General features: G+C 35.2%; 2 protein-coding genes across 12 annotated transcripts in view; one reads left to right on the top strand and one right to left on the bottom strand.

Annotated features, from left to right (window-relative positions):
* The window catches only part of LOC145729419 (5-oxoprolinase), a 60623-nt gene that overhangs the window by 38870 nt on the left and 3258 nt on the right, over positions 1 to 18495 (top strand). For 2 of the 4 annotated variants that reach the window (XM_081980173.1, XM_081980174.1), the window contains exon 20: positions 4591 to 4643. The exons of the other annotated variants lie outside the window; for them this stretch is intronic. The gene's annotated coding sequence lies outside the window, so the exon portion shown is untranslated. Of the gene's footprint in view, positions 1 to 4590; positions 4644 to 18495 lie in introns of those variants that run through there. 4 annotated transcript variants of the gene reach the window in all.
* Positions 3984 to 18495, bottom strand: part of Neto (Neuropilin and tolloid-like) — a 169990-nt gene continuing 155478 nt past the window's right edge. For 5 of the 8 annotated variants that reach the window (XM_081980177.1, XM_081980180.1, XM_081980179.1 and 2 more), the window contains 4 exons: positions 17631 to 17768; positions 5205 to 5512; positions 4976 to 5146; positions 3984 to 4919 (listed from right to left, as the gene is read on the bottom strand). In XM_081980177.1, coding sequence (XP_081836303.1) covers positions 4868 to 4919; positions 4976 to 5146; positions 5205 to 5512; positions 17631 to 17768 — 669 coding nt within the window. In that variant the 3' untranslated portion in view covers positions 3984 to 4867. Of the gene's footprint in view, positions 4920 to 4975; positions 5147 to 5200; positions 5513 to 17630; positions 17769 to 18495 lie in introns of those variants that run through there. The other 3 variants (XM_081980178.1, XM_081980181.1, XM_081980184.1) reach the window with 3 other exon arrangements.

Raw genomic sequence — 18495 nt, 5'->3', positions numbered from 1 at the left:
TTTTGACTTATCAGGCCTAAAAGCCAGTTTGTCCACTGACCATAATCTTGAAAATGTTATTTCAAGCTTCTTCACTATTAAATTGACTTCTACACTCATAGGTGCAATAAATTGTAGCATCTCTAAGAAATTCAGACTGTTTTTAGTGCTTTTTAAGACTGAAAAATCGATTTTAAGACTATTTCCAAACGTCAAGTTTCTTCAGTAATAAAAGTAAAAAATTTTGGTACCAAATGCTACAATAATAGTCTTGAGAACTAATTTTTAGAAATAAAATAGTCCGAAAATTTAATTTACTTCTAGACATGTTGTCCAGTCCAGAAAATTGAGTTGTACACCAATTAAAGTCTTGAAAATATACTTAGTCCTAGTAAGGTCCGTTCTAGCATTAAAAGTAAACTTTTATATTATTTTTAGTAGTAAAAAATGAGTTTCATGCACAATACAATCTTTGTCTTGATTTTCGGACTTTTTTTAGTTCTTGAATGCCAGTTTCAGACACTCAACCAGGATGGCACTCTGAGAAAGCGAATCATAAGACCATTCCTAGTAGTAAAAAAGTTTTTAGACTATTCAGTACAAATTTAGACTTTCACAAGTCTTGGATGTTCAGTTTTAAACTATAAAACGATTTTTTAAATTGAAATTTGGAGGACTGTATCTTCCTTAGGAAACATTTTTCAAAAAAATGACACAATGCAAGTCAACTTATTTTTTGACGGGCTATCAAATGGTGAATTATTGACACTTAAAACTGGACCACCCTGTAGAGTTTAAAACGACCTGTAGCGCTCCCATCAAAACAATTCGAATCCTTATTTATCCATTGTCGACAGTTTATTTTTTGGGGTGAAACATTTCCGGGACGTCATAGTCACGGTACGTAAGCCTCGACAGACAGGAGTTAAACTAACATTTAAATACGGAATTACGGTCCCGTTTAAAGCCAATTTGGGTCGGATTTATACGTTGCGGCAGGGTTTGAATGGGATTTTGAAAACTCGGAGACAAGATGGATGTGCGGCGTTGCGCCAAAAAGTGGTCCGTTTTCAATAAAAACCGCGGCCAAATTAGCTTCTTGCGCTTCGTCGGTGATTATCTTGAGATGCAACGGGTCGCGTTTAGGTTAATCACTAATTTAGACGCATGCAAGTTAACCGCAAAGCCGCTACCGCTATCAATCTTCTTCGCGCTCTCTGCGAACAATCGAGCCTCAGAATGTCTTTAGTTTGTCTTCGTAATTGAGAAGGATTAATCCCTTTAATGTGTTTCAGATTAGAGTTACTTTAACCAGTCGAAAGTTGTTCTTTTGTGCACAGTTACACGTACATTTTGCTTTGTTCTAATAATAGCAAAACCGTTAGCGGTTGCAGCTAGAATATGATTAAACTTTGTGAATTAGAGCTGTAATGTAACAAAATGGTACCGTCTTTTTATGGCAAATAATTAATTACCTCCCATAAATTTCCAGTAAGTAATTTTGAACGTTCATAGAGATTTCTCTTGTCATTGTGATGAATAGCACAGGATAGATCAATCTTAAGAAAGAAAATTATTATTTATGTTGAGGTTGTGACTTTTAGCCATTTAAAACGCAAAGTCTATGACACGTGCATACTGCCAGTGGAAACGTACGACATCGAAACAATGACTATCACAAAACAGAGCAAACCGTCTGCGAACATCGCAAAGGGCGATAGAGCGCGCAATGCTTGGAATTCCGTTGAGAAACAGGATCTGGAATTAGGACGTACGAAAACGAACAAAAGTAACCGACATAATCCAACGCATAGCCGAGATGAAATGGAGATGAAGGCAAAACGATAACAGATGGACCAGTAGAGTCATCAATTGGTGCCCTAGAGAAACAAAAAGAAATAGAGGAAGACCACAAAGACGTTCGGTGGACGACATAAGAGAAGTCGCTGTGGCAGGCGTTGGGTACGACAAGATTGGAAGAGACTCGGAGAGGCTCATGTTTGCCCAAAAGTGGACGGAGAAGGACTGATAAAGAACAGAAGTGGTCCCAATTGGGCTGATAATTGGAGAAGTCAGTATATGTGCCTATACAAAAGAAAAGACCAAAAGACATATGCGACAACTAAAGAACAATAGCTCTTATTGTACACGCATGCAAGTCGTGCTAAAGATAATATCGGAACGCATAAAACCTTACCACAACTACCTCCAGACTTTGTCCCAGGGAACCAAAGAGCATATACTAAAAAGGGAAATGTCAGTTACTCCTGATATTTTATTCGTTTACTAATCGCCAAAATGTCTGATAAACATTAAATACCTTCACTGACTGCTGTGGTTTTGGTGAAAATTTCAATTATTACAGAAAATCGAGAATTGTATTAGGTGAGCAGAAATGCAAGAAGGTAAATTTCAGTTACTCCTGGTAACTATTCATTTGCCAAATTGTCAAAAACACTTAAAGTACCCACTTCTGGTTCCCACCCCCCGTTCTGGTAAAACGTTCCGTTGGCATCCGAAAATCGAGAATTATATTAGAAAAGCAGAAATTCAACGAGGTAAATTTTAGTCAGGTTTTTATTTACCAAATTGACAAGAAACCTGGAAATACTCTTTGTAACTCGTGCGCTCCTGGTAGAAATTTTACTGTTCACTAAAAATCCAATCAATAAGAATTGTATTAGGAGAGCAGAAACGCACGGAGGTTAATTTTGGCTACTCTAGATACCTGATTTATTTACTATATTGTCAAGAAAACTTGAAATATCTTAAAAATGTGAGGTTTTGTTTTTTGTTTATTAATCCCAATCCAAAGGAAAATTGTCAAATTGTCCAGTTCGTCGAAATAGTTGGACCTTTCATGCAATCGTCGTCAAACGCATTCATTATACTTCAAAAATAGTAAAGTACCAATTATTTTGCTGCTAATTTGAGAAATAATTTCTTAACAAACAAAATAATGATGGGCCCTGATACAGGGCCCTACCTAACTTTATTCTTAACATAAGGCTTAGGGATTCTTAAAACCGGCTTGTGCAAACGGGCATAATTAATCATTTTGTCAAGAAAACATAAAATACTCTGTTTTCCTGGTAAAAAATTCAAATTTTATTAAAAGTCGAGAATTGTATTAAGGGAGCAGAAACGCTAGGAGGTAAATGTTATTTACTCCTTGCAACTATTCATTAAAAAAATTGTCAAGATACATTTAAGCACATTCTCTGACTCCTGGGCCCCTGGTAGAAAATTCAATGTTCACAGAAAATAGAAAATTGTATTAGAAGAACAGAAACGCAAGGAGGTAAATTTCAGTTACTTCTTGTAACTATACATTTACCAAATTGTCAAAAAAAACTGGAAGTATCTTCTGAGTCTTCTGCGATCCTGGTCGAAAATTCAATTCCAATTGAGAAGAAGTGAATGTGTGTGTGTGACTGTGGATATCGCAAGAGGTGATTTCAGTTATTCTTGGTACCTGTTCAGTTTTGTCAGGAAACCTGGAAATATCTTGACTCCTGGTAAAAATTAAAATTTTACTGAAAATCGAGAATTCTATTAGGAGAGCAGAAACACAAGGAGCTAAATTTTAGTTACTCCTGGAGGCTATTCATTCACTTAATTTTCGAGAAATTTGGAAATACTTTCTCTGACTTCTGAGCTTCTGGTAGAAAATTCAATTTTTACCGAAGAATTGTATAAGGATTATATCTTTGTTATTCCTGGTACCTAATTCAGTTATCGTATTGTCAGTAAAACTTAAAATACCTTCTTTTACTCTTGTGCAACTGTTACAAGAAATCTAGAATATTATATTAAATTCATAGATTTTTCTTAACTAGTAGCCGCATTGAACATATTCTCCCTGAAATCTCGTGCTTCCATTAACTTGAATTGCCCTTCCGTTTGAAGGAGCGTGTCCCTTTGCTGCGATTCGTGTGGTTTATATTTCTTTTGTGTCCCCAAAACGTTACCCCTTATCGTAAAAAAAATAAAACAAGAGCACAATTTATTTACAAACTTTATTTCGAGGAAGTTACAGATACAAAACCGCCGTACCCATCATATGTACAAAATTGTTTGAAAAGCCGCAACGTTATTCTTTTAAAATTAATTTAGAAAGTATGTTGTTTGCGCGGCCGTCATCGTCAGTTTTATGGTTGGTTCGGTTGCGGTTGATGTCAATTTTGGAGCGCCCTTACTGCCGTATTTTTCAAACATTATTTGTTCAGGAATCGACGTTGACAGGGTTGCTCCAAATATCGACCACGTCTTTGACCTAAAAACCTTACTATACTAGAGCGGTTTTATTTATTAACATAGTTTTATGCCTGTCACTTGTCTGGTAAAGTTTTACTTGATGGCTTATTATCGGAAACTCTAAGAGGGTACAAAGTATTAACACTTACATTTGCTTTGCATGCCAAACTTTGTTGTGACCTACGAAAGAGTAGTTTGAGTATTTCGCAACTTAGTTTATATAAAATTAATAATAATTATTGAAGAAATATGACAAGAAATTTACAAGTAATATGTTAACTACCGACTAACCATCAAACTGACGATTTTGTACAAAAACAATAAATAAAACACTAAACAATTTTTTTATTTCAGGTTAAGCTTCCGAGAATAGAAACCACCAAAATAAATAAACAAGAACGTTAAAATTTTTACTTTGCTCCCACCTCAACCCTTAACACAGTTCAGTCAACGAGAAGCAACAACAAATCAACGGCAACGTTTATATTAAATAATATCACGATTAAAAATCATAATTACACGTTTGAGTCCCTTCGATTGAGTCGAATTCGACATTGGCAGAGCGTAGAATTTGGCGCGGATGCCGTCTTTTGTATGGCTCCCAGTCGGCGCCGGCGCTGTTCAACATGTGTCAGTGGGTTACGATCACGTCCGGCGCTGATTTCGTCGTCTGCACACTGTACCTGAAAATGTATCCTTTAATCTTCAGCATTTATGGAAATAATGCAGAAAGTCACACCTTTTATCGTATTTGGGTGTTAGGGACTTGTCGTGATGCATCTCGATCTTAGCTTCAGCTTTAAACTTGTTACTGTCCTTATCTTTCCTATTGTAGCCGAACGTGCTGAATGGCGCCGGCGGCGAATTGGTGTGGATACTATGATTCGGCGTACTATTTCCCGAACTGTACCTGAAAGAATCGATCACCAAACTAGATATTTTCATTAAGAAGGGGGCAACTCACTCACTCTTGAGTAGTAAATAGGCTTTCTCTGGTTTGACAGGCGCTGTCGCACATTTTAGGCATGTCCTCGTGATCGACGGTGTATATGTTCTGATTGTACATGCTGCCGTTGGACGGCACTGAATGGGAATTCTTGATTAGAATGGGAAGAATGTCGTCTCCAGGGACGTAGCAGGGGGTGGTCACCGAGTCTGACGGACCAAATCTGGTGGATTCGACGGATGGCGTTCGGTGTGGTCCGCTGTGACCTTTAGAGGATCGTTTGTCGTCCTCGTTGTCTTTGTCTAGTTGTTCCCTACTACGTTTGAATTCCTGAAAGGTAAGTAAGAATCTAATTAGTAATTAAGGAGTAAATATGTCATCTAAACATTAAATAATAATATCTCATTAGATAGTTTAATAGGTTGTCTAGTTTATGTGCATAGCAGCGGTTACCCAGTGATGATCACTCCAAATTGGCAGTTAGAGAGTGAGTGTGATCAATATGAGCTCTGGCTTGAACAACAAAATTGACAACCATTCATTCGGTATTATCCCTGTTCTGTATACTATATTAATTAATTGCACCAGAATATGAATTATCATCTGAGACTGAGGTCTATCAGTTTAAGAATCTCGGCTGGTAATTGGTCTGGTCCTGCTACTTTGCTGTTTTTTAGCATACATCACTTCATCTTTAATATAACTTTGTCGGTTTTAGCTGCCTTTACCTATCCTTATCCAGCTCAACCTCCTTCTAGTTCCGTACTCCTAAGACTTTTACATCCTTGCCAATATTGTCCTTTCATCTCAGCCTTAGTCTTTCTAAAGGTCTTTTCCACTGGGTTTTCGTCCCATATCCTTTTGATACATGTTCTTGAGCTCCTCATTCGTTCTCTCATTTACTGTAGGCCCAAAGCTTTTTTGCAACATGACGAACAGACATTTATTGCTCATGTGTATTCTTGCTTTTATTTCACTACTAATCCGAGACCGTTATCCGAGCACTGGATACTGAAATTGATTTACGCATTCGAAATTGTAGATTTTCATGATTACGTTTTGTCCTATTCTGTCCCTATCAGCTCATAGATATATTTGGTCTTTTCCTCGTTGCTCGTGAGACCTACCTTCTTGGTCTCCTTCACTATGTTCAGAAAAATATACTTTATTTTAATACTGCTTTCTGCAGTATTAGTGTCGTTGGCATATACTAGAATCAATTCAGGAAAAGATCTACTAGAATCAACCTTATTTATAAATATTTTCAGACCAATATTTGTTTCTTTGATAGTCATGTCCAGCAGTATGTTAAAGAGAAATTCAGTGTTGTTCTAACTAACCTAACCTAACCTAACTTTGGCTTATCTTGTTTTTTACGCATATTTTGGTTAACCTTATAATCTTTTCTGGAACACCTATACCTATTCCCTGGGGGTGCTATCGTATGGTCGCGGAAATCAACAAATAGTTGGTGGACCTTTCTGTTAAACTCCCAGCTTTTCTCTATGAGCTGTCTTATGGTGTCTTTTGTATATGATGGCGTCCTCTTGGTACATGTGATAGCACCTTATATGTTATATTTAACATAGTTATTCCCGTATAGTTTTTACAGGCCAGCCGACCTCCTTTCTTATGAATGGGAATGATGATACCCTCATTCCACTCATTAAGTAGGATTTCCGTTTTCCATATGTTTTTCAGAAGCTTTAGTATGGCAGTGTATAGATGGTCTCCTCTAGAGTGGGTTTTGGTACATACTCCTCTGCTTTTTGGTATACCTTCTTCGTGTTCCTAGTTACTGCATCTACGTTTACGTTACTTTAGAAGAATTCTTGCGTTACTTCTTTTGTGTTAGTTATGAGCTCGTTGTTTTAATTTCTTGTTGGTCTTTGATGTGTAACCTTTGAAATGTTTTCAAATATTGTGAAATACTAAATAAATATCCTGAATTTGAAATTGATCAAATTGTAACCTTTCGGCCTGTCAGTATTTATATTATGTTCTACTTTTAATTCAAACTTCTCTACAGCTTCACAGTAAATATAATGGATTCAAACATTCTCTTAATACGCGAGTAGCAAACATGATGATTTACTCTACATAATTCAGGATGAACGACAAGAAAGATTAATACCCAGTCGATCATTCATTCTTACGATGAGAGAGCAATTTATTTCTGTCATATCAAACCGGAAATTTGAGCGGGACCGTGCAAACCTTGTTTACTTTCCGCTTAAAAAATAAAACGTTATAGCGTAGGGAGAATTCCCGTTGGAGATGTAAATCTCAGTTATTCAAAAAATAATAGCATTTCAATACGTGCCGTTTTCACGGTTTGACAGTAACGTGACGTCTACTTTTTCGACCTTTTTCTAAATTACGTTTTGTTATCTAGTGTATATTCAATTCAAGAGTAGATGAAAGGAAAAATTAAAAACCATAATTTGACACATTTATTCTATGAAATTCTCAAATTACTTCTAGGAGCATAATGTAATTTCATTTTACACCTGTCAAAATTTAAGTTAAAGCTGTCAATGAAAACAGCTTTTGAAATGTCATAATTATCCCGAATTCTGTGCCTGTATAATAATGATTTCTACAGCTTTGACTTTTCGGATCTAAAATTTCCTCCGCTCTTTTTGGAGTTTCAGCAACTGTAAAAAGCTCACTTCTCCTTTTTAAACTCTTCACTTACTTAAATAAACTCTTGATTGATAGACTTTAAGGTGTTGATCGGTCTAGCATTTTGTTTTAATTCCAACAGGTTTGGTTGGCAGAACAAGAATCAATCCTACCGACTGCGCCACTTAAATAAACTCGACGTCAGAAACTCTTTTTAAAAAGAATAATTTTATTAAGAGTTTACAATTAATGCGACTTAACTATACGAAGTTACAGTAGAGAGTAAGTAAGTAAGCAACCTAAAATGTAGAATAAGCATAATAGCAATAGCATCTTTTCATCTCTTTTTTTGCTTTTAATAGTATAAGAATTACAGAAGCTAAGTACATAAAAAAGTAAATATTTTTCTATCATTTACTTTTTTATCTGTCTCTTCAATTTCATGATATAATCTGCTAAATTAATACGTAGAAAAATAGCGTTTTTGTACAGAACAGTTATTCCAAACTAAATAAAACCCATCGACTAAAAACTATAAACTGCTCTGTACTAAATGTAAAGAAAATTATGAATTATGAAAGGGTTTAAAACCAGGATCGTCCCGAAGTGTGTCTTACAAGGAAATCATTCTAAGAGAGGGAAAAAAATTGTTGGACGGCAATAAAGAGATTATATCGCTCTAATGACGAGAGCTAATAAAAATTGATGGTCGTTTCGCATTTTCAGCGCAGAATGAAGCTTTTCAAATTAAACTTTTACATCCTGGTCGGGTTATTACCAGCTTAATTTTGATTAATGCTGCACGTCCCTACGAATCTTGGGTAATTTTTACGAAATTAGATTTATGCCTTGTACTTTGAAAGCCGATTATTTTTTAATAAAGTTGTCGGGTCAACTTAATTAAACGCGACCCGAAAGTTCCTGTTTACGGTTAATGCGGTCCGCAATAATCTTGACTGGAAAGTTTTTCTTGTCCGGAGTGATAGGAAATTTAATCGATCTGGGAGAACAATCCCCCTGGCAGATAAATGAATCATCATCCAGCTGGGACGTTAACTCGTGTACTTAAATGTAATCGTGCGTTTATCGCAGGTTTTTTATTGGGATACCGGTTTTTCAACCTTTCCCAACCTGCCATTTATTATCAGAGATTAGGCCGCTTAAAGCAAATTAAGCAAAAATTCCCGTGTCGTTGATATATTCCAGAATTCTGCAGATTAATTGTCTTCTTTCAGTCGTTTCGTATGCTTAAACCTTTCTCTTCTGTTCTTTCTATGCTCCTAATAGATAATAAGTTTTTTCTACGACTGTTGGTTTAATAATATGCTTATTACTCATTAGTAGAGTCCGGATGAAAAAGCACTAAAGTCGTGAAAAAAAGCGCTTAAAAAGCAAAATTATTTTCTTAAAAAAGCACAAAACTCTTTCAGAGATGCAACATTTTTTTGAGTTCAACTTTCAAGATTTCAAACTGCTTTAGAAGCATACGGAAGATTTTAGACTACTTGAGAGCATTTGGAAGGTTTTTGGACTATTTAAACAGCATATTGAAGGTTCGGGAATGCTTTAGAGGCATTTGGAATCTCTTACACGGTTCACAACATTTTTTGGAAGCTTCTAAACGGCTTTAATATCTTCTGGGAGCTTCTAGATTAGTTGAAAAACGTTTGGAACCTTTTAGACTGTTCTAAATGATTTTGAAAGCTTCTAGACTGTTTTGAAAGACTTCCGACTGCTTTAGAAGCATTTTGTTGAGTTTCTATAGTGTTTTGAAATCTTTTTAGACTTCTTTAGGAGCATTGAAGGTTCTGGACTGCTTTTAAGACATGTGAATTTGAACTTTTGAAAGCTTTGAAACTGCTCTAGAAGCATACGGAAGATTTTAGACTGCTTGAAATTTTTTAAGAGCTTCTAGACTAGTTAAAGATAATTTGGAATCTTTTAGACTGTTCTAAAAGCTTTTGGAAGCTTCTAGACTGTTTTGAAAGACTTTCGACTGCTTTAGAAGCATTTTGGTTTTTCTGTAGTGTTTTGAAATCTTTTTAGACTACTTTAGGAGCAATGAAGATTCTGGACTGCTTTTAAGAAACGTGAATTTGAACTTTTGAAAGCTTTGAAACTGCTTTAGAAGCATACGGAAGCTTTTAGACTGCCTTGAAATTTTTTGAGAGCTTCTAGACTAGTTAAAGATTATTTGGAAGCCTTTAGAGTGTTTTAAAAGCTTTTGAAAGCTTCTAGACTCTTTTGGAAGGCTTTAGATATATTTTGGAGTTTCTGTAGTGTTAAAACCTTTACAGACTACTTTAGGAGTATTTGGAAGGTGTTTGGGCAGTCAGTTTAAAGAGCCTTGAAGCTTCTGGACTGCCTTTAAGACATTTGAAACTTGGTAGACGGTTTTAGAAACTTTTGGAAGCTGTTAAACTGCTTTAGAAGCATACGGAAGCTTTTGAGAGTTTCTAGATAAATTGAAAAGCATTTGGAAGCTTTTAAACTGTTCTAAAAGCTTTTAAAAGCTTCTAGACTGCTTTGTAAGCTTTGCAAGGCATTTTAGAGGTTTTATAGTGTTTTGGAATGTTTTTACATTTTTTTAGACTTCTTCAGGAGTGTTTGGAATTTTTTTGGTCAGTTTAAATTTGTAAATTGATACTTATACATTTTGCAACATGTTTTGGTCGTTCAGAAGCCTTCAATATCTCAATATAGCAATATTTTGTCAAAGCAGTTATTAGTTTAGTTTATTTTTTAAAACTTGAAATGCTTGTTTTGTAAAAAACTAGTTAAACCATACAAAAATAGCAGTAAATAAGCACAAAAAAAACTAAAATAAGCACAAAACGAAGAAAAAAGCAAAAAAAGCATCAACAAAATCTGTCAAATGACTCGTTTTTGCATAAACCGTTCACATTAGATGTCAAAGGTTGGTTGCTTTTATTATGCAAAATTATTTACAAAAAGCAAAATTTCTAGATATCCGGACTTTACTCATTAGTTTTGAATAGATAACATCACCCATTGTGAGTAATCATTATGTTTATGTGACTAATCTCAACTTGAGTGATTCCATCAAAATTAACAACAATAACTGGGACACGAGATTGGAAGAGACAATCAAATACATGAAATAAAGCGAATAGGTTTAACCTGGGCAGCTTAAGGTAGCTTCAGAACAGTTTTACGTTAAAAGGAAGGTATTTTCCCAATGCGATCTCCCGGTTTTAACATACGGCTCAGAGACATTAACAATGATCAAGAACAACATTTAGAAAATACAAATCATGCAACCTAAAATGGAGGAAACGATCAGACGCAACACAGGAGTAAGAGAGATGCTGTCGAGTCCATTCTGGGTATGAAGTAAAACTGGGCGGGTCATATATGACCAAAGTAAACGATGGCCGATGGACAAAGAAAAATATCACAAAGACCAAGATTGGAAGCATACAGAAATAGAGGACTCCCATCAGCCCGATAGAGTGACGATATAAGGACACTTGCTGATGGCACAGGTCCGGAGGGAATGACAAAGTATGAGAAAGGCTTTTGTCCAGCAGTGGACAGTATAGGCTGATGAATGAGTCATTACTCACTGGTTTAGTCCATCAGTGGACACCACCAATATAATAGAAAAAATCTAAGTAAAATGAAATGACATACCAATATAATATAGAATCAGCAGTTAAGGTTTAACAAAGTTTTATCCAGCCAGTTTTGATAAATCTGAGTTTAAATTATGAAGAAAAACCAACAGATTTCATCGTTGACTAAAAAACCTGTTAATATCTAATTAGAACGTGGATTAGGGATGACTTTTTTGATCTTTCAAAATAGGTATAATTAACTAAAGAGTAGTTACTCCTGATAGTTTATGTTTACTTTCTCTTCTGTCTGTGCTTCAAGAGATTTGCTGTTACATACACGTACTTTATAGCTTTAAGCAGTTGCAAACGAAGAATGAAGTAGTTATCTAAGAACAGATTGTTGTTGTTTTCATATTTTTAATTCATACTGTATCAAAAATATTTTAACGTGCGGTCACAGAACAACGCAATATAGTGCTGAATGGTTTTGTTCCCAGTTTAATTTGGTTACACTGGATTGCGTTGCAATCCAATATGATGCACCGTATAAAACAGGAAACGGGTGTGTCCAAACGTAATTACGGTTAACTCTCCATCCCTACTAATTAACGATGCGAAACTATAGCCACTAACTTTGGAAGCACGTGGAAAAATGTTATGTAAAACTCATGTTATAGGTACATATTCCAAAGGAAGTTTGTTATCAAACTGTCACGATTTTTAAAACCAGTTTCAGTTCTAAACTCGCTCCTGTCCAAACTGTGGAAATGATGGTTAGCAAACACTTATGAAGAAAGACCCTGTTTGCTAAATTCCTTCAATGCTGACCAATACGTTTACCAGGAGGAAAAACAAAACTAGTATTAAATAATGTCGTTGGAAAGATTAAAAAATTCTAATTATACAATGCCTCACAGAAATTTCAGTACTAGAAATTACCTACTGTCAGGACCTATATACAAAGTGGGACAAATAGGAACAACAAAAGCACAAGAAGCGGGAGAGGTTGAACCAAAGCAAAGGCGTAGACATCGAGGATATACAAAAACACGCGACGATGGAGTGATATACGAAATGAAGCACCTAAAAATCGGCAAATCTCCAGGACCAGACAACGTCCCCAACAACCTGTTGAAAGGCGGGAGAGAAGTTCTGGCTGGACAGCTGGCCGAACTATTCAACAGAATATTGAACGACGAAAGAAACACCAGCAAGATGGACACACAGCATCACAATCCCAATATTCAAAAAGGGGAAAACCTTAGATCCAAGATAGTCAGGATAGCAGGAGCCTTACGATCAAGCATATGGAAAAATATCAAAGCATATCAATTTCGACCAAAGTTAGAATATATAAAGCATGTGTCAGACCGTGGTGAAATGCTTGGCAGAAATACGAGCTGACATAGAGAAGAGAAAAACTATGGCGCAAACACACAAGGAAACACACTTTGGGATCAAAGAACAAAGAAATTAGAGAAGAATGCAAAACAGAGGACGTGGTTGGACACGTGCTAGGAGATGTTACTGAAACGAGCACATTTCCTGGATGGAGAACGACAGACTGGCAAAGCCAAAAGTGAAAAACTAGCATCCCCCCAAGACGAAGAGGTAAAAGGACAGCTGGTCGTTTGTATCCCAGAAGGGGCAAAAGTTCGCAGTTTTGTCATTGGTGTCGTTTCCTCATCGTATTTTCAATTTACTTGCTTGTTTAATTTTACTTTGCTGAATTAACTTGCTAAATAGTATTTTGTTGAATGTGTGTCGTACTACTTTTAAAGCAGCCGATTCTAAGAAGTACAAGACCCATTGTTCTCCTAATAACTGTTCTCCTAAGACCAGGGTTCTCCTAATAACTGCCTTCGTTGCAAGAAATTTCACGAATCCTACCGACTGCGCCAGTGTTGTGTTCTATTGGTCGGTAATGATACGCTGACTAAATAGGCAAAAACGTTTTAATCTCTATTTGAGAATATCAAATGAAAGAATTTTAGAAAGGTTTCTTCAGTTATTGGTTTATCAGCACCTAATGACAAAGGCCCTGCTGAAATACTCTTTAGTGATATTAGAAAGTTAATAGCTAATTAAACAGCTGTGATTTGACAGAGCTATCGAACAATGAGGTAAAACATGGAGCTTTTTGTTTAAGTTAGGCTGTTCACACTTTTGCTTTTGATAAAAACCAACTTTTACCGAAAATGGCGCAGAATTAGTGGATAAATCGTCTATTCTGGTAGTCACAAGTTTAATTAAAAAGTGAGGAATTAATCTAACTGCACTTAAATGGTACGGAAATAGGAAAGTTAGCAGTTGAAATACCGCACCGATAAATCAACCCTTTAACTTTTTACAACGCCGACCAAACACTCAAAAAGTTCAATTCGTTACACAATTTGCCAATAAAGCGGAATGGCGTAATTAATATCTGGGCTTATCGACTGTTTTTCGACTTTATAATATACATGGACATGACGCGCATCGTTGAAATTGGATTAATTCTGCCATAGAAAGTCTGGAAAAATTCATTTCAATTCAGATGACTTCATACGGTTGGCTTTTTAAATAGCCCCATTGCTGCCTCACTTCCGAGCAATTAGGAGTCCTAATAGAATTTCAGGGCAAAGGATATCGATTTCTCTGTCCTAGCGCTTCATCTTATTAGTAATATTGATAAAATTAGTCAGCCGTCTTCGTAAATTAAACTTTTGATTGGCATTTAATTGCGATAGTATTCGATTATCTACAAGTGAGACAGCCAGTACAGGTTTGAGGGCGTTATAAGAGAGCGTTATGATAATGCCCGCCTATAATGCCCTCAGGTTGTTATGAACACTATAACCTACACCGTTTCCAAGCTATTATGTATTGATAATGTACAGGTGAAACATAAAATTAGTAGACATTCTAAAAATTGTTTTCTAATTTTTCAAAATGGAAGTTTTCCATATTTTTTCTCTTTTTGGGATTCTGATTTGCTGGTTTATTTACAATCCAAGAATTTGGTGGGAACCAGCTTGCGTTTTCCAAAAAACGGTGCCGAAGATACAGTATGCTTCAAAAACGAGTAAATGTCCCCTTAGGTGCTATCTTTTATTGCAAATCCTGCAAAAGGGATCCTTTTTAGAACATTTTAGGAGCCCTGTTCGTACAATTCTTTATTTAATGTGGGAATGATGATATTAGAGAGAAGGCTGGTAGAAGCATGGAAGACGGAAGGAAAGACTTATATCCAGGAGCGGACCATGAAAAGCGGTTGAAAGAAGGAGAAGATGGTATTTGAGTTGGGTAAAGAGAAGGGGGAAAAAGGAAGAATCTCCCACAACTTTTCATTGTCATAGTAACCTGCTTGACCACTTAACCTAATAAAAATGGTGAACAAAATGCGGGTCTCGCAATTTTGTTCACATCAGTGTTGAACAAAAACAAAAAGTTACTAATTTATTTAACACAGTTTCGTACTGGAAAAAAAGTGTTTTTGATTTATTATAGGTGCAGTTTTTCACTAGAAATGGTGCATAAAATAGCACGACGTTTTCCACTTGGTATATTTTTACGGTCACGAACGATTTTTAAATCATCTTTCTCACCGCGGTCACTTTTATCTCATTGAAATTCATAACCCAAATGACCGGTTTCTTTTCATTAAGGCGCGCCAAACTAGCGGAACGAAATTTCTGAAATATGGTTATAGTTTTGCCAAACAAACGAAAAAGGGAGATTTTTTCGTTAAAGCTAGCGCAGAAAAAACGCAAACCATTTTCCACTTGAAGGATCGTTAACGGCGCAAAGGGCTTTTGGAAACGTTCGGGTTTCATACGATCATTTTGAGGCTCCCTTAAAAATTCACAGGCCCCCTGTTTTCTCCCGTTTTATGGCCAACATTCGTATTTGCTAACAAATAGTCGACGGGGAAACAGGATGCTGAATTGTGAATAATGACCGGGGGTAGCTTCTTTCAATACTCGTGAATCAAAGTTTTTCAAGAGGTTTTCTTGTTTTACATTTTTGGTGTACCCGTATTATAATATCGCGTTTGGGATGAAACATTTGATGTAAGAGAAATATATTTTCAGCATTAATTTTCTGAAGTATTAATAGTCTGAAATATTAGATGATAGATTATTATAAATTCGATGCATTAGCATTGCTATCTCAAAAACTATAGTTGATATAGAAAAAATACCGAAAAAATCAAATTTCTATTTTATTTTTTTACCACTTTACTGATTATTTTCGATAATCATGTTTGAATTCGAGGTTGAGTTTAGATGAAACAGTTTAACCTTTATTTTCAGTGTTGAAAAGAGCAAAACCTAATTATTAAATCATATCAAACTAAACTATCTACCCATTATGAGAACATACAAGTTTCAAATGAATATTAAAAAAAAAACAAGTAATAAGTACACTAGGTATAATTTTTAGTTTTGGAAGGTCCGTAGCTACTAAAAAACGAAACGTCAAAGCTGAAAACTAATACTATTTTAGTTTAAAACTGAACATCCAAGACTTGTGAAAGTCCAAATTTGTATTGAATAGTCTAAAAACTTTTTTACTATTAGGAATGTCTTATGATTCGCTTTCTCAGACTGCCATCCTGGTTGAGTGTCTAAAACTGACATTCAAGAACTAAAAAAAGTCCGGAAATCAAGACAAAGATTGTTTTTATAGTGCATGAAACTCATTTTTTACTACTAAAAATAATATAAAAGTTGACTTTTAATGCTAGAACTGACTTTACTAGGACTAAAGAGAGTCCAAAAGTATATTTTCAAGACTTTAATTGGTGTACAACTCAATTTTCTGGACTGGACAACAAGTCTAGAAGTAAATTAAATTTTCGGACTATTTTATTTCTAAAAATTAGTTCTCAAGACTATTATTGTAGCATTTGGTACCAAAATTTTTTACTTTTATTACTGAAGAAACTTGACTTTTGGAAATAGTCTTAAACTCGATTTTTCAGTCTTAAAAAGCACTAAAAACAGTCTGATTTTTTTAGAGATGCTACAATTTATTGCACCTATGAGTGTAGAAGTTAATTTTGTAGTGAAGAAGCTTGAAATAACATTTTCAAGACTATGGTCAGTGGACAAACTGGTTTTTAGGCCTGATAAGTCAAAAACTTTGTAAAGATAGTCTTGAAACTCGATTTGAGGCACTGAAAACAGCCTTAAAACACTAAAAACAGTCTAGTTTATTAAGAAATACCCGAATTTTTAGCACTGAGGTGTCTAGAAGTCGATTTAATAGTGACAAAGCTTGGAATGCCATTTTAAGTCTATGAAGAATGTAAAAATTGTTTTTTAAGTTTGCTATGTCAATAACTTGGTGAAGATAGTCTTGAAACTCGATTTTCCAAGCTGTAAGCAGTTTTGAAGCACTAAAAATAGTCCAGAATTCGTAGAAAATGAAAAGCAAAGTAAAAAGCACGAAAAGTTAGTTTTCAAGACAATTTTCATGAATCTAATGTCAATGTCCTGCATCTAAGACTATTTTCAAGACTAAAATATTGAAATTTGTCTTCAAATTATGAAAACTTACTTCAAATGCAAATTGTAAGCTTCTGATGTCACTTTTCATTAGTTCAGTCACATTTTGGGGTTCAAGTCAATTTTTAAGGTTTAAATGTATGAATTTGTAGTAACAAGTTCTTGAAAAGTAGTTTTTATGTCTACAAGTCAATTTTTAGTATTAAAGTCTCACGATTTGCATGAAAACTGGTTACAAACACAACTTTTAAGCTTCTGAAATTTTTATCTTTTCTAATTCAATTTTCAAAACTAAAGTCTTTTAGTTTGTCTGGAAACTATGAAAACTGGCTACAATAATATTTTTTAAACTTCTTAAGTGAATTTTCCGTTTCCAAGACAATTTTTAAGTTGGGTTGGGTTAGTTTTGGGTCTTTGACCGTAATAACGTGTAATAAAGTGCTTGTTCCAAATTTGATCAATATTGCTCCGGTTTGACAGTTATGACAAAAAAAAAACGATTTTTTAAACAGAAATTTGAAGGACTGTATTTTCCTTAGGAAGCACTTTTCAGGAAAATGAAATAATGAATGTCAACTTATTTTTTAATTGGCTATGGATTGTTGAATTATTGACATTTAAAACTGGACCACCCTGTGTATATTTCCGTAAAATGGTAAACTCAAATACATATAAAAAAATAAAAAGGAAATAAATGAAAAATATCCTGTAGCTACCAATAATTGGCATCAAAAATTAGGTAAGCAAACCTACCTTTATTGTCTGATGGTCCCTAAGTAGCTTCTTAATACAGTTGTACACAAAAGTGAACAGCATTCCAGTTAAAATTAGAGAGAAGATCACCATAATTATCACTATGTGGTCGTCGGTTAAAGCCCAACCCTCACTACCCTGAAAATGAAAGTAGCATTAAAACAATCCTGTATTAAGGGGAGGAAAAAAAAAAGCTGAAAAAAGCATTTACAAATGGTTAAATGGCTTTTTGTAGAAGCTTACATAATATTGTTATCCACCTGAGATCTGTCTCAGTTTGTACGTCTGTTTTATATTAAACAGGGGTGGCAGGGAAGAAAAGGGTTTGTAAATTTAGTCTAACTTCCCCTTAAAACATTCTAATTATCCCCAGCCATAATTTGCACATTTGCTTCGCGAAATCCTTAAACAAAGCAACTCGGTTTAAGACTTTCGCTGCTTTCTAGCAAACTTCACGCTTAGTTTAGAGACCAGTCGAGTGTCGTCTGGAATACAAATTGAACGTTTAAACTTCGTACAAGACAACCCAAAAGCAAAAAAAACGGACATTCTATTGTTTCAACATGACGGGGTGTCTTCTCGAAAGCGATCAATCAACTACGGTTCCGGATTTAGCGAACGTGATTTATGGAGTTTAAAAAAATCCGATTGGATATTATCCAACGTCAATAAGGTTAATTCCAGATTAATTTCCATTATTGATGGTACCGAAAGTTGGTAGTTTCCGCATCGTTAGCGTTCATGGCGATTGAAAGACAAAAAGTGTGCAACGAGTTTTCGGTGCCAATGCCAATAACATGGAATTGAAAACTGTTACAAAAGCTTGGCAAAATCAATAATTTACAATAAAAAAATTAGCACAAAA

Source organism: Ips typographus, linkage group LG5, assembly GCF_016097725.1.
Source record: "Ips typographus isolate SLU linkage group LG5, UJ_Ityp_2.0, whole genome shotgun sequence".
NCBI classification, from domain to species: domain Eukaryota; kingdom Metazoa; phylum Arthropoda; class Insecta; order Coleoptera; family Curculionidae; genus Ips; species Ips typographus.
Note: the sequence above shows the minus strand (reverse complement) of the source record. Positions and strands in the feature narration are given on the sequence as shown.